Source organism: Macaca thibetana, chromosome 18 (genome assembly GCF_024542745.1).
Source record: "Macaca thibetana thibetana isolate TM-01 chromosome 18, ASM2454274v1, whole genome shotgun sequence".
NCBI lineage: Eukaryota > Metazoa > Chordata > Mammalia > Primates > Cercopithecidae > Macaca > Macaca thibetana.
This window is the reverse complement of record NC_065595.1, coordinates 9,738,004-9,765,391: the sequence shown is the minus strand read 5'-3', so window position 1 is coordinate 9,765,391 and position 27,388 is coordinate 9,738,004. Positions and strand designations below refer to the sequence as shown.

Sequence of the window (27,388 nt, the reverse complement as noted above, 5' to 3'; positions counted from 1 at the left end):
AGATATGGAAAATATGAAAGAAGGCTTAAAAGACACAAAGGGTAAACTAAGAAGGTCTAACACAGGTCTAAAAAGAGTTCCACTTGGAGAAAACAGCAAGGATAAAGAGAAAAGCAATATTCCAAATATGCATGACCAAGAATTATACAGAAGTAAAGGCAGATTGAGTGTTCAAAGCAAAAAGTCCTAAGCAAGATAAATGGAAAATCATGTATGCATGGAGACACATTTTAATGAAACCGCAGGGCACCATAGAAAAGGAAAATATTTTAAAACAAACTAGAGAAAAAAAATTAAAAGAAATTATAATTAACTGATATCACACTTCTCAACAATGATAGAAGCCTAATAAGAATTAAGCAATACTGGCAAAGTACTAATAAAAACTAGCAGTCAACCTGTATTTTATATGCAGTCAAATTACTACTCAAAATAAAGTGAAATCATGACATTTGCAAACATATGTACACAGTCACAGACTGTCACTGAAAATATTGAAAAACTTACTTCAATTAAAAGGGGACTGAACCTAAATATTTATCAATTAATAAAAGGAAGCATATTCAAACTTAATAGCAATTAAGGTGAATGAACTAGGTAAATCTCAAATCCTGCTATATATGCTAATCATGCTATATATAAAATTCTCCCTATTATTTATTAAAGATACAGCTTTATAAATAATGTACACCAACTGGATGGGAAGAAGATACACCAGCTGTGTAAGAGTGGCTAGGCTATGTTGGTGGGAGAAGAGAAAGCAAAGAAGCTTCCTCTATAACTGGTATTTTTCTTTGAATAAAAATGAATCAGAAGTAAAAATGGCAAAATTCTTTATAAATTTTTATAAAATAAATTTATAAATAAATTTTTATAAATATACTTATTATAACCAAACAGTACTTACAAGAGTGTTAAATACAAAAGGACACCTTCAAGAGTACATAGGAATACATACACTTTTAAATACTGCCCTATGTACAGTGTTCTTTTCAATATTGAAATATTTAATATTCTATGCCTAAATATTTTATCATTTAAGAAGACAGAAAAATAAATGTTTCAAAAGAAAAGAAAAATAAAAAAATAACATCAAGAAAACAGAAATAAAACCATAAAATCTAGGCAATAACAACCTACAAGGTTTCCTGGGTGTAGAAATCACTTTTGAATACCTGGAAATCAATTTTCCTTATAATTTTTCCATCACTAATACAGCATAAATGTAATTCTTAATAAAACTTCAAATAAAGCAATTCAAATTGCTGGACTTACTAAGTTAAGAGAATGTAATAGTACAAATTTTCCAGAATTGACTAGTAATTATCATCTATTTTTATGGGATATAGTTCTTATATCTCATACAACAGGTCAAGTAATTTAAGTTTGAAGGCATAACAAGAGAGTCTACTGTTTGTTCTCAAAAACAAAACACACAAAAAACAAAACCTCACCTTCGTGATTTCCAGACAGCAGTGGTAAGTTTCGGCTTTCACTTGTGGCAACGGGTGAGACAACATATGGAGAAGCGCCTTCTGACTTTCTCCTTGTAGTAATGGACTGGCCTGCGCAGATTTCCAGCTGGTGAAAAAGTAAAACCACCAAGACATCTGAGGCAAGTCAGTTACTAAGCAAAAGACTGCAAAGCTAACTGGAAGGGATTTCTTCCTACTCCAATTCCTCAAACTGAGATCTTATTAAAAATAACTGATATTAGCAAGTACTTACCACCTAAGCACTTATTTGTTTCAGGGCAGAGGAGATTCTGTTTTTAAGACTATTTTTGAAAACCCAAAATGTCTTTAAAATCCCCTACTCAGTTGATGTTTATCACATCACAGAATTTATTCTTTCCAAAAGCAATAAAGACACTAAGTTCTAAATAGAAATTTGCTGATGTCCTCAAAATAAATTAACCAATACACAGTGTTTTCTAAAAATCCACACAAGAAAAAAGTACAAAGTAATAAAAGTTACAAAACTCTCAAATTATTAATTAAAACTTTAAAGATAAATGAACAATGTGTGTGAATAGTCTGGATGGATAGCAAAAACAAATGTATAAAAATCCAAAGATCATTCATTTTGATTGCGGCTATGACATTTTTGAAGTTAATCTTGAAAATAACAGTTAAGTCTCCTAATGCAGCTGTACATATGCCCTTTAAAAGTCAGACACGTATAAAAGCAATTAAACTAAAAAATAATAACAACAAAGACATAAGGTCAGCTTCACTTTCACTGTTTCTAAGTTTACGCACACCCTAAGCGTCCAATAATAATATAATCACATTAAGAAAGAAAATATTACATCTTTGAACAAATGCTGATGATTTCCTTTATTAGGGAGAAATGCTGATGATAGGAAAAGCTACGCAAGGCTTGGTCTGCCAGCTCCACTAATTCTAAGAGATTCTTCTCTCCCTAAAAAAGAAGCAGAATGGAACAATAAATGTCAAGTTCATGTGCAATAAAATTCTCAACAGCTAACTAAGCAGCTTCAAGAAACTAGACCATTCCGAGACCATGAGATTGTTTACATCTGTTTATGTCCACTTGCTCATCAAGCAACCTAAAAATGTCAGCCTAGGTGGAGAAATGTACGAAAATTCCCTAGCTAAATGCTACATGAGACTTTCTGTTATTTAACTCTGAGTAAGCTTAAAGTTACAATCAAACTGCCTGGTTCGTTGATTACTTCTTTGTAGCTCTACCTCCCCTAATAAAAGTAGGGCTAATGTATTTATTATAAACCTGCCTCTTGTAACAGCCTGACCACTAGGAACATACAGGACATTCAACACGTGTGATTAACTGACCATGCAAAATGCCACAGAGGCCAGACACAGTGGCTCACACCTGTAGTCCCAGCACTTGGGGAGGCCGAGGCGGGCAGATCACTTGAGTCAGATCAGGAGTTCAAGACTAGCCTGGCCAACATGGCGAAACCCCGTCTCTACTAAAAATACAAAAAATCAGCTGGTTGTGGTGGCACGCGCCTGTAATCCCAGCTACTTGGGAGGCTCAGGTGGGAGGCGGAGGTTGCAGTGAGCCAAGACTGCACTACTGCACTCCAGCCTGGGAAACAGAGTGAGACTCCGTCTCAAAAAAAAAAAAAAAAAAAAAAAAGCCACAGAAATACTTCAACTTAAAGACACAATTCAAAACAAGAAGCCAGGGGTACTAACATGTGGCAAAAGGAAAAGAAAAAAAAATAAACTATAGCAGTAAATAAGAAAAATTATAAATATCAGGTTCAAGGCCAGGCACAGTGGTTAACACCTTTAATCCTAGAATTTTGGGAGAACAAGGTAGGAGAACGGCTTGAGGCCAGGAGTTCAAGACCAGCCTGGGCAACACAATGAGACCTCATCTCTATAAAACAGTTTAAAAATTAGCCAGGTGTGGTAGCATATGCCTATAGTACTAGCTGCTTGGGAGGCTGAGGCAGATGGATTGCTGGAGCCCAAGAGATCAAGACTGTAGCCTAGGCAACAGAGGAGGCTGTCAAAATAAAAATTTAAAAAATTTCAAAGAAAATAAATAGGTTCAGATACATTCTACTGTAGGCGCCAAAATGAATAAGAATTTTATCCCTAATTCCTCAAGATCTTCAGGATCCATGTCCTTATTTTCAAACAAGAAACAACTATTGTATCAATGTCTGCCTCTAAGAGCCATTAACCCTTTCATTGATAACATACTAATATTCTAACAGTATTTTTAAAAGGGATACTGACACATAATTATTGCTGTAACACTGCCGTAAAGTCATCCTAACACATTATAAACAATGTAGTTCATGACTGTACTTAATATTTTTTAAAAATCAGGCTTTATATATAAGTATCTATAAAATATTAAGGCAAAAACATGTCTACAAGCACTAAAATAGCCCTTATAATTCTAGTTACATCAACTGTCATTCACTTCATATCAGTAAGTCACTTCATAGAGGTACTCAATATTAAACATCAAGACATTTGTAATAACCACTGCTTTTTTGCAAATCACTGATATTAGGAATATACATCATTAATTAATCTAAAGTCTTTGTTTTACTTCTATACAAATCATATCCTTACTTTAACCCGTTAAATAACAGGTTATTTATAACTGACCCACTCAGGAATAATGTATCCCTCCTGTGACAATTCAATTATATGTCCATCAATTTGAAAAGTATAGATTAAATTTTCTAAATATGTCAAAAGGATTTGAAAGAGATATTAATCAAAATCAAAATTTTTACCTCCTTCTCAATATCAGACAGGAAGTTACAGGTGCATTCAATTGAATAAACAGCCTCTGCAGTTCGTTTATAAATACTGTAGTTTTCAGAATTCAGCTGTTCCAAATAGGCCACAACAGCTTCATGAATATTTGGATATTCCAAAGAAACAGGCATGTCCAAAGAAAGGAGAAATAATGCTGTTGACATAGGCTCTGGTAAAAACTCGCTTGCCTTGATGAATTAAAAAAAAAAAAAATTAAAACTTTGTTTAAAAAAAAACTTATTTTAGAGAAACATGGTGGGTTATAGTCTTAATCTAACCCAACTTCCTTTTTTTGCAATTCTTTGTCAAAAAACTGAAGCTTTTTCAAAGAAAATCCCATTTCCCAACACATCATTTACCTCTACCTCTTTGTCTTTGCTCAATACAAAATGTCTGAAGTCCAAATACCAACTCTTCCTCAAAGACCAGGATACTAACTATCTTCTTCCCCAAACCAACTTCTTCTCTCCCTGAGCCCTACACCTTGTATATACCTCTGCTATTGAACTAAGGCATGAGGCCTTTTTCTCTAAGTATTTTCTGTACATGTACACAAATCTCCACAATAACCCATTAAACTGAAGATGTTCAGCCATCCCATAGCTGAACATGACAGAGCTTATTAATGACATATTAATAACATGAAATCAAGTATAGCTACAGATTGATTTGAACAGAAATGGATTTTTTTCTTTGGTTTTGTCTTTTAGAGGGGATAGCGGAAATTCAATATAATATTTTAAATAGTTCTAAAATATTCACAGAAGATAGCCCCTTAATTAGTATAAAATCAATTTGCACAAATGAAATATTATACATATTATAAATCAATAGATTTAAAACTGAAAGAACTATGGTTTTTTAAAAAATGGTTCTAGTTTTGTGACAGGATTATAAATATAAAGAAATAAAAAGGACTAAAAATTCGATGTCCAGAGAAAATCTCTTGACAAGGCTCAGTATTACGGTTGAAATGCTGCCTTTACAAAAGTGGGTTTGGTCGTGATTTATTTCATGGATAACCTATTTCAAGGATAATCATTAACTACCTGAAAGTCTAAAAGCTGAATCAGCTAAACGATAATACCTTTAAATGAATATAGTTGCTAAATGAAGATCAGAAACGACAAAAATCAAAATTTTAGATTACACAGACACAACAAACCTCCAGATTAGTAAAACAGCAGCTATTAGAAAGTAAAGAGAAATTTCATTATTCTGTGAAGAACTATCCTTTTTTGGGGTGGGGGGAGGAGGAAAAAGAGAAACTCAGTTACCTGCTCACCTATGACTCACTCACTCAGCGAATATTAATTGGGCCTTACTGTGTTCCTCTACTATACACCAGGCACCTCTCCAGTCCTGGGAACCCAGCAGAGAGCAAAATAAAACCTCCGCCTGCATGAAGCTCACATCCCACTGAAGAAAGTAGAGCGTAAATCAATAAACTTCCTAAGATGTTAGGTGTGGCTAAGAAGTGTTTTAAAACAGGATGGGAAAGATGGAGAGGAACAGAGAAGTAATGTGGAGTGGAGGCAGGGAAACGCTACTTCTCCAAAGTAGTAGGGGAAGGCCTCGCTAATAAGGTGACATTTAAGTAGAGCCCTGGAAGGGTCAGGAGCCACGTGACTGAGGGAAAGCATTTATAGAAGAGGGAAGAGCAATTACAAAAGCTATATTTGGTAGCAAGAAAGCCAGTGTAGCTGGTTCTGAGGGATGGAGTCAGAAAGGAGAGGTGGGCCAGATGAGTTAAGGCTTTGGGTCATCAGAAGGACTTGTCCTCTGCTGGAAGCCACTGGAACATTTTAAACAAGTATCAAAATTGGTCTGTAGAGAACAGATGATAATGTGCAAAAGTGGAAGCTCAGAGACAGAGGACTTTACTGCAGCAATCCAGGCACGACAGAATGGTGGGCTTAACTCAGGTATTTCAGATTCTGTATAGGTATTCAAGGAGGAAATGACAAATTTTGCTCAGGGATTATATCTACATATGAGCAAAAGAAAGGAATCAAGGCTGACTCCTAAGGTTTTTGCCTGATCAACGATCAACTTGCACAACGAAGTTGCCATTTACTGAGACAGGCAAGACTATAGGAAGAACATATTTGGAAGGGGAAGCAAAGAATGAAGTTTGGGACATGTTCAGTTGGAGACATTTATTGTCATCCAAGTGAAGACATCAAAAAGGACACTGGGTATAGACAAGTTCAGAGTTCAGGTTATATGTCTGCTCTGGAAGTATAAATTTGGAAGGCATCAACAAACAGATGGCATTTAATAATCATAAATGGGATGTATTTCTTGAGGGCTACAGTCAGTCCCAGGGTTCTACTCCTAAAGAGTTAGGAAGATGAGGAGAAATTAGCAAAGGCGATTTAGTGAGTTGGGTACTGTGCTAAGAGAGTAAATCCTAGTGGATCTAACTCTAAAGGCACCGCATTCTAGTTTAAGAGAGTTCTGACTCTAGTCAGAAAAATAATAGCTGCTGTGAGAATTAAACAAGCATTAAGCAGAGTATATGGCATGTAGCACTCAATAAATATTAATTTCCTTTTCTCGCTTCACCACAAAGGAATTCTAACATTTCACCCTGCATACTCGTATTTAAAACTCTTGCTATCTCAACAACTCAAAGCCCCATGCTAATGTCATCAGCTAATCCTTACATGGCCCAATGGACTAATCACAATTTACACCCCCGATCTAAGATAGCTGTACTGCATATATAAGCATTAGTCACATGGCATTGGAACTAAAAGTGAAGATGTTTCGATTTAAATCCACCACCCCATTAGATAAAAAATCATCAGCAACATCATCTCATGTACATTGGGAGGAGGGGCTATAAATGTTTCCTCTACACCTAGCCACTCAGCAGCCATGGCATAGTTCTATGAGTTTGTTAGAAATGCCAGCTCTCAGGCCCTACCCTTTACCTGATGAATCAGAATATGCAAGATGTGATTAAGAATATCTCTAAGTGATATGTTTGCACATTACCGTTTGAAAAGCACTGCTCTCAGTCACTCAACTGGCTTCACCAGGTCATTAGATCTTTTTATACACCTCCCTGAAAAGCTAAAGACCTTGTGTTAGGCCGGGTGCGGTGGCTCAAGCCTGTAATCCCAGCACTTTGGGAGGCCGAGACAGGCGGATCACAAGGTCAGGAGATCGAGACCATCCTGGCTAACCCGGTGAAACCCCGTCTCTACTAAAAAATACAAAAAACTAGCCGGGTGAGGTGGCGGGTGCCTGTAGTCCCAGCTACTCGGGAGGCTGAGGCAGGAGAATGGCGTTTTTCCTTACCCTCAGTGAGCATCAGTAGCTAAGGAAGAGTAACAGCAGTTCCTAGGATGCTCTGTGCTTCTGCTTCCAGAACAGAGCTAGTACTTTTACCTCTTACTTCCCAGATGTTTCCCCAAACGAAATTACCTTCATTTGTTTTACCAACCACAATATTTGTCACAAGATTACCAACGTATCATTTTAACCTATACATGAGCATTCTCCAAAATCATTTAAAATCAACAAGTATCAGTTTCAAAACAGGACATTTTGTCAAACTTAGGAAATCTCTACATAGATTCATATTTATTTTCCAACATTCAAATTACCTATTTGGTCAGTGGCAACTCAAAAAAACCACTTTAAAGGCAGAGTCCAAATTCTACTTCAATTGTTAGTGGGCTAGCAACAGACAGAGGGCAGCAGAACCTTACATTTATATAAACCAGAGAAGAAATTTAACAGCAATGAAATAACATTCTTGTTTAGATCTCACTTTAAAGTACTTAGCCAATTAATCAAAACAAATATAATCATCTAAAAACAAATACCTTAATTACAATCTCCCACAATGATCAAAGTTGTTTTAATAAAGTTCCAAGTTATATATTTAAAATAACTACCAAAAATTAGATATTGATTTGTTTTTAAAAATGGAAACAATACAACAATAACTACCTTTTCTTTAAAAAAAAAAAAAAAAGCATGGAAAATTAACTTTACATTATTCTAGCACTAAGTAAAATTACTGATTTCTATTTTGGTTCTGGTCCAAATAAGCACTTGATGAAAAAATACAATCAAAAATAAACTACATGATGCAACTGATAGGATAAGTTTTCCATCAATACTTCAACCCATAGATAGATTGATCATTTGCAATACTTAATAACAAGCAATTGTAGCACCACTAATTTTTCAGTTATATAATATTAAGGAAGACACCCATATTTTAAATTCAACTCCTGTCTTAAGAGACTGGAATTTTTCCATTCTTAATGCTTATGCCTTGAAAAATTGTTACTCTTCAAAACAAAAAAGGACTGCAGAAACATAATGACTAGTGAATACAAGTTAGAAATTAAAAGTAACACAAGTGATGTTATTTTCCTTAAAGCAAAATACTGTATTTAAAATGTAATCGTTTTCCTGGATCACCTGATAACACATTGTGTATATAAGTGATACTTAGAAAATGGACTTTGGGCCAGGCACGGTGGCTTACGCCTATAATCCCTGCACTTTGGGAGGCCAAGGCAGGCAGAACACGAGGTCAAGAGATTGAGACCATCCTGGCCAACATGGTGAAACCCCATCTCTACTAAAAATACAAAAATTAGCTGGGCGTGGTGGAGGGCACCTGCAATCCCAGCTATTCAGGAGGCTGAAGCAGGAGAATCGCTTGAACCCAGGAGGCGGAGGCTGCAGTGAGCGGAGATCACGCCACTGAACTCCAGCCTGGCAACAGAGCGAGACTCTGTCTCAAAAATAAAAGAAAATAGAGTTTGGACTATATGCTCTACAGAATTCTAGGAAACAAAGCCGCAAATGTTTAATAACTAAGGGCAACAAAGAGGCATAAGGAATAGTTTTCTCGTTTTCATAATTTCTCCCACACCTGCATTTTAGTGTGCCACTCCTTTGTCTTTGTAACAAGACCACCACAAAATACTGATATCTGAATGATCTGAGATACTTTTACCACTAACATTCAAATTCAGAGATAACCTCACATTTAAAAATACAGTCAGAATACTTTAAAGAAATATTTACACATATTAAAATCACCTTTAACAGACTTCATACAATGGAATATTTTGTAATAAAAGTTAAATTAATGCTATAAGCAACAATAGTTATGAACCTCGAAAAGGAGTTGAGAGAGTACCTACTTTATAATTTCATTTAAACAACATTCAAAACAGGCCAACTGATCTACAGTGACTGAAGTCAGAAAGCAGTGTGGCTCAGAGAAAGAGGGAGAGGTAACAGATGGGAAGGGGCCTTTGGAATGCTGGTAACATTCTATTTTCTGTTATGAGGTTGGTCACTTTTTAAAGACAGATACATTCACTTAAGTAGAAAAAGCACGGAACTATGTACTTTTCAGAATGTATATGAAAGTTTAAAAAAAAAAAAAGCCTTTACAGATTTAATGTATTTTTCCTGATAGCATTTTAAAAATAATTTAAAAATTTAAGTGTTCTGATTAAACTAACAGTGCACAATTTCAGAAACTGCGATTAGCAAACACACAGAAGAGACACCAGCCTTGGGCACTTTCAAAAAGTGCTTCTTTTTAATAATTTCCCCGCCATATATTCTCACAATTATCTTTTCCATGTACTACTCTTTTTATCCATTCTTTAGCTAAAAACAATAAAACCTATGAAACTATAATATTTTTAACTTATGCTTATAATAAAAGCACATGTTTAAGCATTCAGCCTTTGATCTAGTAATGCCCTTATTAGGAATATAAGAATCCAAAATACGAGTAAACATGTGTAAGTAGCAATTCAACATAGTGTTATTTATCAAAATACCAAAAAAAGAAAAAAAGAAACGTAAAAGCTTAATTTCTGGAGTCCTTGTGGAAATCATAGAACATCTTTCTGGTAAAATATTAGCAGCCATTAAAATTTATGAAGTGTTTAGTTACACAGAAAACGTATATTAGATAATAAGAAATGGTTTTTTTAAAAAAAAGAATCAATAGGCTGGTACAGTGGCTCACGCCAATACTCCTAGCACTTTGGGAGGCGGAAGTGGGTGGATCACCTGAGGTCAGGAGTTCAAGATCAGCCTGGCCAACATGGCGAAACCCCGTCTCTACTAAAAAAATACAAAAATTAGCCGAGTGTGGTGGCTCACACCTGTAAACCCAGCTACTTGGGAGGCAGAGGAAGGAGAATCACTTAAACCTGGAAGGTGGAGGTTGCAGTGAGCCAAAAAAGTGCCACCGCACTCCAACCTGGGTGACAGAGTGAGACTGTCTCAAAAACAAAAACAAAAACAAAAAATTAAAAATAAATAACTTTTATGGATGCTGTCAATTGGACTTAAAGCAGAAAAGAAAAAAGCCTCAAAACTAACTTGAACTTATGAATGAATTTTTATTATTCATACATCAAAATGTTTTTTAAATCAACATCTTATTTTCTGAGTAAAAGTTAAAAACTGAAAACACCAAAGAAAAGAAAGGGCTAGGTAAAATAGAAAAGTAGGAAAAAAAAAAAGTACTAGAATAAAGACTAGCACAAAAGATAGTTTATTGCTATCATGGGCAGAAAAGCAGCTTTGTGAAAGACACCTAAAGCAACATGTTAATCAAAAAAACAACTTTCAAAAGACATATTAAGGTATGAAATCATATATTACATAACTCAAACTACAAATATGTTTAGACATAAAACAAGTTACCAAATATTAACTAGGTGAATCAAATAAAAACCAGGATATTTAATCCTACCAAAGATATCTTCTGAAATTCTTTTGATCAGGTGCTAAAATAAAAATATTAAGCAATTAAGTTGCTGGCAGAAAGGAAAGAGAAACACATGTGACCAAAAAAAAAAAAAAAATTCCCTTAAGTTACTAAAATACACCACACACCAGTAATTTACATGAAATACAACAAATACAATAGGAGAGTCCTCAGAAATCAACTTCATCAACACTTAGAAACTAAAGCACTGCTAACACTATTTTTAATAGACAAAACAAGAAAAAGAAAAGGTTCCAGGACATTAAGATATGCTAACTACAAAATAATTTCTGAAGCAGTAATGGAAACTATTGTTTGTATTCTACGTGTCAAGGAACTTGGGAAATAGTGAATAGGTAGAGAACTCTGACAACATGTACCTAGCTGAAGAGAAGGAAAGGCTACTCTTGATATTAATGGTAAGAACCAAGACACACACTGCAGAGATAAGATCAGTAGGCTTTCAATGCCCTCCAATCAATTAAAAGATACATCAAGTGTACCAATTATATATGTATATATGTATGGAAAAATGTATTCGTATAGAAGACATAATCTCTTCCCTCAAGTGATCCCAAAGTTATTAAAGAAATGAGACCAAATAACATATACATCTATATGTTATTGTTTGACTTATTTGGTTTCATTTCTTTAATAACTTTGGGATCACTTGAGGGAAGAGATTATGTCTTCTATACAAATACATATACGTATATGTATATGTACAGATAACAGCAAGTCTTGTCTTTTACAAAATTAAGCTCTATAAGGCCAGGGAATAATTCTAACCTATTCAGTTTTACATCCAGCAAGTAATACTGCTAGCCCACTGTAGGCAATCAATAAATTATTCACTGAATGAACAAGGAATAAACAAACAAATGTACAGACTGCAGTAAAACATATGCAATAAAAACAATAGCAAGATTAAAAAATAATTTCCCATCAAATGTTTTGTCAAAATTGTTCAAAATGTTAGCCATTTCTCAATTTCTACATTTCCCATATAACCTGTTACACTTATTTTGAAAATGGCCTAAAGCACAATACCTTCACACCATGAAAAGAGCAGCAGCAATTTACAACAGAGCATTTATTTAGAATAGTCAGTAAATTCCAAATGAGCGGCATTACCTGCCTTACCTTTTCAACAGGGAGAAGCGTTTGTAGCAGTCGAACTGCAAACAGGGAAATGCTGATAAAGGCCATTCTGTGGTGCACAAGCATCACCTCTGGTTGCTCCAAACTGATACTACTTTTATGGTAGCACATGGTTTCTCCAAGGGCTCCCAACACCAGGAGCAGTTTCTCTTTCTGAAAACATTTACACAACACGAAACAGAAGAAAACAACCAATATTACGGGCCAGTGTACAAAAGCCATGGAGAACAGATTAAAATATTATCATTATCATTAAATAGGAAAAGAAACCAAAACAAAATTTATTCCTCTCTCTGAGAATTACCAATACCTGCTGACATAATTTAAAAAGCACAAAAGAATGATCAACAAACCACCTACATTTTAAAAATACAATAATCTGTAAGTATTTAATATGATCAATCTTAACTAACAATGAATAAGTATAAACAATAAAATACAAAAGGTAAATGAACCATAAATTCCTCCTAGTTTCTAGTGCTTAATTGTTCCAATGTGGAACAATTAACGCATTAACCCCTCGTCAAGTATTTCTTATGCTTACTATACGCCTAACACAGTGGCAGGCATAATGGAAAAAAAAATGCATTAGTACAAGAGACATGATAATCCCTATCCTCAAACTGATACCAACATTTCTAAAGAAATGAATCAAGGAAAGTCAAATAATTAAAAAGCAATTAAATATCAAATTGTATAAACTCTCTTTAGATAATAAGGTTTCAAGTGGAAAATGTTATGCCATCATAAATTTAAAAAAGAGAAATCGTATCTTTTAAACTAAAAGGTATACATTAAATATGAAGAAGAACCTATGCATAGTAGACTGACTTGTAAGTCACATCAATATAGACAAAGTATATCCCAGATATACTGATATGCCCCCATAAACTAGCGGGTAAAAGGACACCCTCAGTAAGACAGGAAAAAAAAAAACAAAAAACTGAAGTACTTACTTTAATTCTCCATTGAAAACATATGAAAATAAGAATGAGAAATACCTGCAAACTAACAACAAAAATCTAATATATCAGAATTTTTTCAATTCAAGGATGACTATACAGGGAAAAACTAAATGGTATGAGGCCCAAAAATCACAAGCCGTTGGCAAGGATATGGAAAAACTGGAACCCTGGTGCATTGCTAGAGGGAATGTAAAATGGTGCAGCCACTGTGGAAACCATAATGGGCAGTTCCTCAAAAACCACAGAATTATCATATCATCCACTTCTGGGTATATACCCAAAAGAACTGAAAGCAGGGTCTCAAAGAGAGATGTATACACACCCAGGTTAACAGCAGCACCATTCACAACAGCCAAAAGGTGGAAACAATCAAAGTGGCCAATGACCAATAAATGCAGAAACAAAATGTGGTATGTTGTATATACATACAAGAAAAGGAGGTCGGGCACAATGGCTCACGCCTCTAATCTCAGCGCTTTGAGAAGCCGAGGCAGGCACATCACGAGGTCAGGAGTTCAAGACCAGCCTGACCAACATGGTGAAACCCCGTCTCTACCAAAAATACAAAAAGTAGCTGGGCGTGGTGGGACGTGCCTGTAATCCCAGCTACTCAGGAGGCTGAGGCAGGAGAACCACTTGAACCCGGGAGGCAGAGGTGGCAGTGAGCCAAGATCGCACCACTGTACTCCAGCCTGGGCGACAGAGCAAGACTCCATCTCAAAAAAAAAAGAAAAGAAAAGAAAAGAAAAAAAGGGTGTTGAGCATTCAAAAGGAATTAAATTCTGCTACATGCTACAACATGGGTAAATCTTTAAAACATAAAATAAAATAAGCCAAATACAAAAGTAAAATAAGCCAGATACAAAAAGACAAATACAGATTCCACTTATATGAGGTAGCAGAGGCTGCGGATAGGCAGAATGAGGGGTTATTGTTTAATGGGTACAGAGATTCCATTTGAGATGATGAAAAAGTTGTGTAAATAATGATAATGGTTGTACAACAATGTCACTGCAGAAGTAAAAGGAAGACAAAATAATCCACATAAGCAAAAAAAGGCAAAAACTGTTGACAGTAGACCAAGCATAACTACACTATAAAAAGTTTAAATTTTCCTATAAATGAAACAACTTCATATTGAAGTAAAAAACAAAAATTAAAAATTTATACATAAATCCTTAACTGTCATGGGATTAAGAGTAAAAAAAAGAAAATAAAATTTAAAAAAAAAATCTTTGTGAATAAAAGGTTAAAAGTTCAATGAGTAGTAGAATTAAAACAAAAAACCTAAGCAGTATGAATAGTGAATAATTTAGGGCAAAATAAATTACAGTAATTTTCTACTGATGACATGTTTAACAATAAAGACTCAGTAAAAATGAGTCTGTGATCTGAATAACATAGAACATCAACAAAACATGTCATTGATATGATATGGATTTATAGATTTTAACTCAGTCTTTTTGAACGTAATTAAAATTAATAGCATATACTTTGAACACTACAAAGAATATAACTTCTCTTCAAGTTTCCAAGAAACACTGCCAAAAATCAACTTTAAAAATACTTTACCACAAAGAAAACTTCAATGTATATTTAAGGCTATATTTCTCTGATCCCCAAGAAATAAAACTAAAAAGTAATAAATATTTAAACCAAAAGTAGAACAATCCTTACAAGATTAAAACAAAAAGTAAAACATCCTCATACAAATAACTACTGGTCTAGAGAAAACAAACTGGAAATATAGTGACAGTCTTATTATATTGATAGGCAATTAATTCCTCCATACAGTATTTCTCCATGAAAACAGTACTAAGAACAACATCTCTATTATTCAAGATTAACTTTGATAATTTACAACTTAAATCAAAATATATATTTAAGATCTCAGTATTGTAGGGCTTTTTCTAAAAGTCTATCTACTTGTGAAATTGTTTAAAATAATCTTACTAATTCTAATGATGAATTGAGTACTTCTCAAAATATAAAAAGCAAGTACTTTAAGAATGAGTTTTACAGTTCCATTTCCAACATTTCTTCTAAGCAAAAGAAAAAAAAAAAAAAAGTGGTTTTTTTTGGTTTTGTTTTGTTTTGTTTTTTAGGAAAGGACCGAAAAACAACAGTAACTGGTCAACATTTTTTAATTCTTTGGGCTAAAGATGTTTAAGCAACAACCCTAAAGGAGTTGATGGGGGGGGAAAAGACCAGTCCTCACAGGATAGTCATAGTTTTTACAACAGAAGGTACAAAACTGAAATGCCAGGTTAGCAAAATTTCTTAAATATTACCAATAAAATAGATTTTTAGTGTAAACACAACTTATACATTACCACTGCAATATACAATGGGTTGTGGATTCCACAAGGCACCTGGAGTAAGAGACTGCAGCAGGCTCTGCCCCTCACATGCTCCCAAGGGTCCTTCCACACCGCAGCCAGTCACAGCTCCTCGTGCCAGTCTCACCAGGCACTTCCCTGATTAAAAGCAATCTCATCCTGCCTTCAGAGGAAAGGCAGGACTACTCAGCACCATGTCAAAAAACCCCTACCAGCAGACCCTCATTTATCCCACCAGTCTCTCTCCATTATCTGCACCTCACATTTCATGCTCTAGGTGTTTGTGTTCCATCTACCACCAGCCCCATCCTTTACCTCCAATCAGAACTATCCATGCCTCTTTGTCATGGCTCATGGTTCATTCTCACTCTCCACCAGATTGGGGAAAAAAAAAAAAGTTATTTTATTTGGTTGGCCAAATCCTACTTATAATTTAAAACTCAGTTCATTCAGATCTACAAAAAGCCCTCACTGAGGCCGGGCACGGTGGCTCACGCCTGTAATCCCAGCACTTTGAGAGGCCGAGGCAGGAGGATCACTTGAGCCCAGGAATTTGAGACCAGCCTGGCCAACAAGGCGCAACCCAGCCCCTGCTAAAAACACAAAAATTAGCCGGGAGTGCTGGTACATGCCTGTAATCCTAGCTACTTGGGAGGCTGAGGCACAAGAATTGCTTGAACCTGGGAGGCGGCGGTTGCAGTGAGTCAAGATCACGCCACTGCCCTCCAGCCTGGGCAACACAGTGAGACTCTGAGTCTGGGGAAATAAAAAAAAAAAAAAAGCCCTCACTGACATCCCAAGTTCATAGCTCATAGTGTTTTTCAAAGCATCATTGGCAACAAAACATAATGGCTATAAATACAAAACCTCAAGTGACCCTGAAAAATAAACTGTGCCTAAGTTATGTAGTTTCCAGGGTCATGATAATTAAATGACTTCATAAATAGTGCTTAGTGTCTGATATATAGTAAGTGCTTTATTTAAACTACCTTAGTTTAAGTGTTATTCCTGTATGCTTATCTGTTTTACTAATGTCACATTAAAAGTATCTATCACGGCCGGGCGCGGTGGCTCAAGCCTGTAATCCCAGCACTTTGGGAGGCCGAGACGGGCGGATCACGAGGTCAGGAGATCAAGACCATCCTGGGTAACACGGTGAAACCCCGTCTCTACTAAAAACTAGCCGGGCGACGTGGCGGGCGCCTGTAGTCCCAGCTACTCGGGAGGCTGAGGCAGGAGAATGGCGTAAACCCGGGAGGCGGAGCTTGCAGTGAGCTGAGATCCGGCCACTGCACTCCAGCTTGGGTGACAGAGCCAGACTCCGTCTCAAAAAAAAAAAAAAAAAAGTATCTATCACCCACAGGCATAAAAAGCACTACATCTTATTTGATACCCCAAGTGCCAAGGATATATTAATAATAGGCAATCAGGAAATGTGAGTTAAAATAACTGTCTTTGGAATGGTGGCAGCAGCAGGGAAGGTCTATGTAATTAGAGATTCCATTACCCCCGTTATCAATTCACAATCTGGTCCAAATATCCTTAATGAGCCCTTACCAGATACAAAGCCCTTATCTTTAGTTTCTTTCACAATCCTGTTAGCCCATCCTGAAGTCCTACTAACATTCTAGAATTCTACCAACATGCCTTGATATTGAAGTTACCAGTTCACAGCAGGTCAGATGGGAATTTAGAAGCAGTGAGTCACAAAGATGAAAAGACTGCTTTCCAATGACTGCAATGACAGGAATGACACAGAAGAAATGCGGAAAAGAAACAGAATATAGACCTAAGAGTCTAGGTTATCTGGCAGGAGGTGAAGGCTACTTTCTCCTTGCATGTTGAACCTAACTTAGCATGTAAATAAGGAAAAAACAGACCTGATTTGATGATGGAGGACTAGGGGGAATGACACATGACATACTTTAGGTCAGCATAACTAATTTTGGTGAAAATATTTTTTCTTTTATTTACTTCAAGTAATATAAAAGTATTCAATTGGCCGGGTGCGGTGGCTTACGCCTGTAATCCCAGCACTTTGGGAGGCCGAGACGGGGGGATCATGAGGTCAGGAGATCAAGACCATCCTGGCTAACACGGTGAAACCCCGTCTCTACTAAAAAAAAAAATACAAAAAACTAGCCGGGCGAGGTGGCGGGCGCCTGTAGTCCCAGCTACTCGGGAGGCTGAGGCAGGAGAATGGCGTAAACCTGGGAGGCGGAGCTTGCAGTGAGCTGAGATCCGGCCACTGCATTCCAGCCTGGGTGACAGAGAGAGACTCCGTCTCAAAAACAAAACAAAACAAAAAAGTATTCAATTAAGGGGGGAAATTGAAATTCCCTTCCATGCTGAGTTACAGAGTTCCAGACACGATTGATGCTACTGACATTAGCACGTGTGGAAACACCTAGAGATTTGATTATACATCCTCAGGTACTTAATTTCTAAATTGATAGCAACATTTATTATTTTGTTCCTTTAATGACTCAACAAAAATACTGCTTCTGTCTTTCTTTTGAAAATTGGCAAAAGTATGAACATTAAGAAATTTTACTTGTTTGCTTCTTTTAAAATATAGCCAAAGAAAAGAGACATTTATTCTTTTTAAATAAGTAAAAGTAAATCAAATATAATTTCAAGTACTTCTGTTTTATTTAGCATTTCTAACATACCAACTGGCACTTGTACAACAGAATTAACCTTTAAAGTAAAAATAATTCATTGAATCATAAAGTACCAGCAGCCAAAAGTTAAAAGTGAATGACTAACTTTTACAGATAAATGTTCTGGCCAAGAAAATTTAAGTTAATTTCAGAAACAACTGATAAAGCATTCCTCACACTTCAAAGGAAAAATTTACTTGTAGAAAACCTTCAATATGTGAAAAATCTCCTAAAAGTACTACAAAATAGTGTGATAACCTTAAGGACTAAAGAAACACCAAGATTCAGAACTATTATCTGAAAACTAAAGACTTGAAAATATACCCATTTTAAAACATGCAATTTGTTTCTCTTTTTAAGAGGCTTGCCAGGCGCGGTGGCTCAAGCCTGTAATCCCAGCACTTTGGGAGGCCGAGGTGGGCGGATCACGAGGTCAGGAGCTCGAGACCATCCTGGCTAACATGGTGAAACCCCGTCTCTATTAAAAATACAAAAAAATTAGCCGAGCGTGGTGGTGGGCACCTGTAGTCCTAGCTACTCGGGAGGCTGAGGCAGGAGAATGGCGTGAACCCGGGAGGCGGAGCTTGCAGTGAGCCGAGATTGCGACATTGCTTCCAGCCTGGGTAACAGAGCGAGACTGCGAGACTGTGTCTCAAAAAAAAAAAAAAAAAGAGGCTCATGTTATGAAAAAAATACAAGTTTGGGTTTCTTTCTTACATGGGTATTGTTACTATGTAAATATCTGTACTTTATGTTCAGACCTCTATTCACAAGGATTTCAGACAGCCTGTAACAATGTTTAATTAAATACAGACCGACTTACATCAAAATAGCATAAAGAGAAAAAAACCTGATAACTGTAAGACTCAATATATACTTTTATGAGTAACAAATTTTGATTCTACTGCCCTGACAAGGTAGCAAAAGGGAAGGGAGGGAGGGAGAAGCGAAGGAAGAAAAGGAGAGGAAGGAAGACCAGACATTAGGAATTCACATTAACAGAAGAGACAGAATGCCAAATCTTCAAGGAAGGCAAGGTTATCAGATGACAATTTCAAAATGAAAGATATAAAATGACAAATGATTTATGATATTTTGAAATGTTAAAAAAGATATGGTTTCCAGTTACATGGAGACATACTCTGGTATTCCATAGATCTCTTAAATATTATGTTGTAATATAACATTCCTAAGGCTACTACCATACACGTGTTGATTACTCATGCAAATATTACTTATCAAAACACATCTTGCAAAAAAAATGAAATTTAATGCCATATTTTCTAAAATTATCTACTCTACTGAAATACGAACAGCAAAAACCAAGGTATCCTGATCTCTCCACACTTTGAATGATTATTCTAAAGTTGATCCAGAATTTTCACTCTAGATAAATGTACATTTAAGCCCCTAATAACTCACAGATACACCAGTTGCTTAAATGGCCTAATTTAAAAATTTATGTAAAACTTCCAATTCTGGCCATGAAATAATAACAAGGACTTCTCCTGTCCTTCACCAGAAATCAACTAGAAAGTGGCACAGTAGACAGTGCAGGACTATGATGCCACAGAGAAGGAAAATAAGCAATGACAGTCCTACTATACCTGAAAACAATTACTGTACAGCAAACACAGGCAAGAGAAATCCAAAGAGTCTGACAGTCTCAATGACGTTAGGAGATGAAGCTGCTTGTGGAAGCTGACATGGTTAGGAATTGTGGGAGAGCTATGCAAAGAAAGAGTTTCAGAGACCTAAACAAGTTTCCATCTAGTCCATGCTGACATTAGGTGGCTTATATTATAGGTAGATACTCTGTAAATATAGGCCAAAGATGATTACTGAGATTTAAATTGAACAAGTCCCAGGGCTCACACAAGACAACAAAACTCAATCTTTAGCCAGGCAGAGTAGACAGCATCAATAATCACTTTGAACATTCAATAGAGGTCCCAAAGGATCACACCTCAGGAGCAGAGTTTAACCCCAAGCAAAGGTTCTTCTAGGTCAGGGTTTCTCAATCTCAACACTTCCTCAAGGTTTTTTGACATCTTGAGCCAAAAAATTCTTATCTGTGGAGAGCTGTTCTGGTTTCTATTTACTAGAAGCCAGTAGCACCATTCCAGGTGTGACAATCAAAAGTGGCTCCCAACATTGCTAAACATCCTCTGGGGAGCAAAATTACCCCCAGTAGAAAACCACTATTTTAGACCCACTCTACCAAATTTTTTAAAGTCTTGAGAAAATGAAACTGCTCTACAAGTAACATAACCACCTGTCAGCCTCAAACTTCTGGGTTCAAGTGATCCTCCTGCCTCGGCTTTCCAAATAGCTGGAACTATAGGTATGCACCTCCCTGCCCAGCTAATGTTACTAATTTTTTAAGAGATAAGGTCTTGCTTTGTTGCCCAGGCTCATCTCAAGCTCCTGGCTTCAAGTAATGCTCCCATGTTGGTCTCCCAAAGTGCTTCCGAACCCTCCCAAAGTGCTTCTAAAAGGGCAAAATAAAAAATCAAGACACTCAGCATGGTAATATTGAAAAGGTCCAGCATCCAATCAGAAATTACTACACATATCAAATATTAAGATCCATAAAGAGAAAAACCAGCCAGAGGACAAGACCCAAAACTGAAATACTCAGACCCAGAAGACCTATACACTGACAACTTTAAAACATTGCAGAGACAAATTAAATAACTAAATAAGTCTAGGCACAGTGGCTCATGCCTGTAGTCCCAGCACTCTGGGAGGCCGAGGCAGGTCGATCACTTGAGGTCAGGAGTTCAAGACCAGCCTGGCCAACATGGTGAAACCCTGTCTCTACTAAAAATACAAAAAAATTAGCTGGGCATGGTGGCGCATGCCTGTAATCTCAGCTACTTGGGAGGCTGAAGCTGTAGTGAGAGTCACTTGAACCCAGGAGGCAGACATTGCAGTGAGCCGAGATCATGCCACTGCACTCCAGTCTGGGTGACAGAATGAGACTCCATGTCAAAAAAAAATAAAAATAAAGAGCTAAACAAGTGAAGGCATATATATGGTATTCATGGATCAGAAGACTCAATACTATTAAGATGTCAATTTTTCCTGAATCATCTACAAATTCAACTCAATTCCATTCAAAACCACAACAGGCTTTTTTTTTTTTTTTTTGTAGAAATTGACAAATTTGATTGATGTTGAAAATACAGAGGACCTAAAATAGCCAAAACAACTTTGAAAAACAAGAACAAAGTTGAAGGACTTACATTACCTTATTTCAAGACTTAACAGTAAGCTTCACTATAGCTACACTATAGGCCTTCACTATAAGCTACAATAATTAAGTTAGTTGGATGTTGGCATCATAAGGGAAAACTGATCAATCAAATAGAGTCCAGAAGTAAACCCATATAGAGTTAGTTGGTAAGGAATTCAGGAAAGAAAGGATAGGCATTTGAACAAATAGTGCTGAGAAAATAATTGTATACCCATAAAAAAAAAAAAAATTCATTCCTTACCTTGTACTATATACAAAGATCCACTCAAAATCAAAGATATAAAACCTAAAACATTATGTAATAATTCTAAAAGAAAGCATAGGAAACATTCTTTGTATCCCAGGTTAGGCAAAGATTTGTTAGGTAAAATATCAAAAGTATGATCCATAAAAGAAAAATTAAGAAACTGAACCTCATCAAAATTAAGTATTTCTGCTCTTCAAAAAGCTAAATGATCATCTCAATAGAGACCAAAAAAAGGTTTGGCAAAATACAATAATCATTCACGATCAAAACTTTCAACAAGGCCACCAAATAGACAATCAATACACAAAACTCAATTGTATTTCTATATACTAACAATGAACAACCCAAAAATTTTTTAAATTTTCATTCACAATGGCATTGAAAAGAATAAAATACTTAAGAATAAGTGTTTTAAAAAGACCTAGACTTGCTCTCTAAAAATTACAAAAGATGCTCAATATCATCAGTCACTAGGGAAATGCAAATTAAAACCCAATAAGATACCACTGCACATCTATCAGAATGCCCTCTCCCCCCGCAAAAAAAAAAAAAAAAAACTGAACATAATAGATGTTGAAGATGTGGAACAACTGGAATCTCCACAGGAATGTTATTTGTAATATCTAGAAACAACCCAAATGTCCACCAACACGTGAATGGATAAACAAATTGTGGCAAGTCCACACAATGTAATACTACTCAGAAATAAAATGAATAAACTACAGTAAGCTGTCACTTAACACATTCAACAGGTTCTTGGAAACTGACTTTAACGAAACAGCGTTACAAGTTCCATGCAATTTAACTAAGTGCTGATGAGAAAAAATAACTGGGTTTGTTAGAAATCAGTTGGCTTAAAGTCACAGTTTACGAAAACCTATCTATGATGCCAAGTGAGGAACTGCTGTTCTGCTACATAAACAACATGGCTCAGCCGGGCACAGTGGCTCACACCTGTAATCCCAGCACTTTGGGAGGCCGATGCGGGCAGATCACTTGAGGTCATTCTACCATAAAGACACACGCATATGTATGTTCACTGCAGCACTATTCACAATAGCAAAGACATGGAATCAACCTAAATGCCTGTCAATGGCAGACTGATTAAGGAAAATGTGGTACAAATACACCAATGAATACTATGCAGCCAAAAAATGCATGAGATCATATCCTTTGCAGCAACATGGATGGAGGTGCATTATCCTATGCAAACTAATCCAGGAACAGAAAACCAAATACTGCATATTCTCACTCATAAGTGGGAGCTAAACAATGAGAACACATGGACACAAAGAGGGGAACAACAGACACCAGGGATTACTCGAGGGTGGAGAGCGGGAGGAGGATCAGAAAAATTACCTATCGGGTACTATGCATATGACCTGGATGACAAAATAATCTGTACACCAAACCCCCACGACACACAGTTTACCTATATAACAAACCTGCACATGTACCGCTGAAGCTAAACAAAAGTTTTTTAGAAAAAGAGGATGCCCACTTAAATAAATCTACCCTAAAGACACACCTGTACATTTATAAAACAGCATAAGCACATTATTCATTGTACATAATTTATATTAACAACATCCACCAAGAGACTGGGTTAACAAATACACAACGAAGCATTTGCTACCTATAAAAAAGAATGAGAAAATCTCACATCTAGATAAGGAATAACCCCCATACCTACTATTCTATGTATGTAAGACGTATTCTTAAGTTACAAAAACAGGGTGCAAAACAGTGTATATAATATACCACCTTTTATGCAGGAAGGGGAGAGGATAAGAATCTACATACTTAGTTGCTTACATTTGCAAAAATAAAATAAAAATAGAAAAAAATAGCCAGAAAATAAAAATGACTACCAATAAGGAAAACATCTTCAAGGTAACTGAATGGGAGGGAGGCATCTCTGAGCTACATTTTTACGAAGAAAAAACAATTCCCAATAGTGAAAACAAATCTAATTGTATGCTGAATTGGTAATGGTAGCTTTAAGGCACAGTATTTTGACTGTATATCCTTAGTGAGATTAGTCTATGTCAAAAAGAACTGCCAGGAAATCTTGAACTTTTTAGTAGAGTTGTTCATAGTAATGTTAATACTGCTGTTCCGAAACTATCTTATGTATGTTTAAGGTCAAAGCTAATAAGTAATTATGCTGATACTGCTAGTAACGAAGACTTTCTACAAGCAAGCGCAAGAATAAGAAATACAAATTTAAAATAAGAAAAATAACAATATAAATTCACGATCTTTAAAAATATGTATTTCCTAAATGTTCCTGAAAGGAAAGAATGATATCACAGTAGCTATAACCACTTCTAATGGCCTGGTTTTGGTCTTAATATACCTTCCCCTATTAGCAGTAACCAGAACCTTTGGAAAAATAGGCCTGTTCCAGGCTATTTATACAATAAGCATGGGACATATTGAGTCAAAAAGAAAAAAGATTTTGAACACTAATGAGACAATGAAACCAGCTTAAAAGAACCAAAATCTTAAAAAAAATACTATTCCCTATATCCCAAAGAAAACATTGATTCTCACCATATCTATACCAAAAAGGCTGCTGTCATCCCAGATATCTGTTGAAATTGCTTCACCAATAAGTGTCATATCCTCTGCAAGCAATTCCAGAACTCTTACTATCATTTGTCTGCTACCTAGGAATACAAACAGAAAAACATAAAGGAGAAAAAGTTACTTAACTTTAAAATAATCAGCTGAATATCATATTGCTCATATTCTAGTTAGTCATACTCCAACATTTTCTTTTCTAATGTTCTTAGAACTTTAGAGAAATCACAATTTACAATCAAATTGAAGGCTTCTGTTCCAGTCACAACACTACTTTACTACATAACAAATCAAATACACTAATAATTGGAAAAGATATTGAAAGTAGCAATAATCTAACAGGTACTGTGAGATAGATCAAAATAATTTTCCAAATTTAGGGACCAACTATGTTACACGTAATATGTGACAAAGCACCAGAAAGATTTAGGAAACTTATTCCAATAATTTCTACTTAGTACTAAAAGGCTTGAGTCTTCTCATAAATCAATATTTTCCCACACAGGAGTTGCCAGGGAAGCTAAGCTTGGACTGGAGCAACTAAAGGAATAAATGAACATGCTGACATGTGCTAAAGAAACTTCAAGAAACTCTATATGCACTCACCTTAAACTCAAAAAATCTTCCCAAAGTCACACCCACCAGAGCAAACTCCTTTCCCCACAGAGACAGAATAACAGACTCCATCTCCATTATCCTATGTGAGACGAAGATTCACACTAGACCTTCCCACCCCGCATCCCAAAGGTTAAGTTCTAATGAATCAAAGTAAAACAAACTACCAGATTGGAAGGATCTAGATTAATTTTTTTACTAGAACAGCTGGAGCAAATTCTCCTAGAAATCTCTTATGATATTGAACAGTTACAAATCATGCCATAATTTACCACAAAAGGGCAGGAGAACATTTCGAAGTTTTTATGTACCAAGATATAGCTTTATAATTATCAATCTGACTTTTTAAAGCAAATTAAGAAAAGGTTAAATGCAAAATCATTAAAGTCTAAAACTGTTCTTCTCAGCTTACCAGACAGATAAACATATGTACTTTATGATGCCACAGTTCAGTTCTTCCTTCATTTCAGATTATTAGTAGATGAATTAATACATAGTTCCAGCTAGTAGAAGCACTTACTGAGTAAAACGTATGGGTACACAGTTTTCCTCAGTATAAAAACATTTTAAATGTTTTCCAAATACATACTTTCTTGCTTCTTTCTCCTCCATCACCTCCAAGTGGCAAAAAATAGACATAGGACTTAAAGAACCATTAACTTGGAATATATATTTTTACTTTGCCAGTATAAAGTAAAAAGGGCAAAACTTTCTTATTTATATCCTGATGAGTTTATCAAATGCTGAAAATGTATAGATTTTGAGAATAAAAATCATGACTGCTTTCTTTCTAAAACTTTCTTTACCTTGCAAAATGCTAAAGTATTTAAGAGCATGGACTTTAGATTCAGAAGAATCGTGGTTCAAGTCCCTGCTTTTAGCTGTTTGACTTCAGGCAAGTTTCTAAACCACTCTAAAACTCACCTTCATCACTTGTAAAAATGGAGATAAAATTAGTAACTACCACTATTGGAAGGAAAGAAAGGGTTGATATGAAGAGTGCATGAAATAATGAACACAAAACCAAAGTATGAAGGCAGAACCCAGTAGGGACTCAATACATGGTAACTGCTGTTTCATTTCCAGACTCAGTAGACATCCGCCATATTGTTATTGCTGTCACCGTTGTTCAGCACAGTTACAATTAAATACCAGTGTATATTTCAGTAAACCTCTTCAAATTTTCCTAGCACATCTGAACAAAAATGTAATCTGAAAATATTTGTGGGTTTTTTTAAGAATAATTACCACAAAGGGAAGAATCCAGTTTTGGAGTTTTGTTTTTAACATGTTAAGTGGCTTAAGTAGTAAGAAATGAATGGGAAGAGTGAACAACTGACAGCTATTCAAAAAGTTTCCAAAGAGCAAAAGCCAAAGATTTTTTTATTCTGGTCTATTCAAGCCAGTTCACCTTTTATAACTTATTCCAGTTGCTCTATGTTGTCATTGTTCAAATTTAAAATAGCCATATAACCCAAAAAAAAGAAAAAAATAAGATGACAGCAAGAATAAATGCAAAAAAATTAAAATTCTAAAAAAAATAAGCGTGAAAGCCAATAAAAACTCATAAAATGGAAGGGCTAGCTGAATAGCCCTCCATGGCATCCACATTTAATTTAAAAATAATAAAGACTTTATTACATTTTTAAAAATTTATATCTCAAAAGATAAGTAAACATAGATTGCAAAAGCCCTAACACAGAAGAGAAAAAAAGGAAAATCCTAACGAAACACAAAAAAACACAAATTGCATCAGGATTATGATTTCAAAAACAACTAACCTGTTCTTAAGAGAGGAACAGCTGATTCCAGAACGGAGACACAAAACTGGGGAAGACTGAGCTGCTGGAATTGTAGTTCCAATGTGTCTTCAGTTTCCAGCTCTGGCAGATCTATGTGTCCCATATCCAAAGGTGAATGAACGGATATCCTAGAGTTTACATGAGCATGACTACTACTTCCACTGCAAAATAAACAAATGATAAACCTTGCATATAGAAACAATCCCCAAACAGATTTACTGCATATCTGCTGCCTGGCATATCAGAAGCCTCATACAAGTCACAACTCTATTGCTTCATTCAACTCTGGTCAGATTTGGAGAAACTTTGACAAATTTACGAAATTAAATTCCATAAAGACGACTCAAGGCCGGGAGTGGTGGCTTATGCCTGTAATCCCAGAACTTCGGGAGGCTGAGGCGGGCAAATCACCTGAGGTCAGGAGTTCAAGACCAGCCTGGCCAACATGGTGAAACCCCATCTCTACTAAACATACAAAAAAAACCTAGCTGTGCATGGTGGCACGCGCCTATAACCCCAGCTACTGGTGAGGCTGAGGCAGGAGAATCTTCTGAGCCCAAGAGGTAGAGGTTGCAGTGAGCTGAGATTGCGCCACTGCACTGCAGCCTAGGCGACAGAGCAAGACTCCATCTCAAAAAAAAAAAAAATAAAAGACTCAAAATTGTAAATGAAGCCAAAAATGCATCTATATTTTGCTTT

General features: G+C 35.9%; 1 protein-coding gene across 6 annotated transcripts in view; it reads right to left on the bottom strand.

Moving 5' to 3' along the window:
- The window catches only part of RTTN (rotatin), a 195,437-nt gene that overhangs the window by 152,991 nt on the left and 15,058 nt on the right, over positions 1–27,388 (bottom strand). For 5 of the 6 annotated variants that reach the window (XR_007721266.1, XM_050767810.1, XM_050767812.1 and 2 more), the window contains 6 exons: positions 26,669–26,850; positions 24,243–24,358; positions 12,196–12,366; positions 4,253–4,465; positions 2,312–2,424; positions 1,455–1,581 (listed from right to left, as the gene is read on the bottom strand). Coding sequence is in view for 5 of the 6 variants with exons in the window: in XM_050767810.1 (XP_050623767.1) it covers positions 1,455–1,581; positions 2,312–2,424; positions 4,253–4,465; positions 12,196–12,366; positions 24,243–24,358; positions 26,669–26,850 (922 nt within the window). In the remaining variant the exon portion in view is untranslated. Of the gene's footprint in view, positions 1–1,454; positions 1,582–2,311; positions 2,425–4,252; positions 4,466–12,195; positions 12,367–18,702; positions 18,755–24,242; positions 24,359–26,668; positions 26,851–27,388 lie in introns of those variants that run through there. The other variant, XM_050767815.1, reaches the window with a different exon arrangement.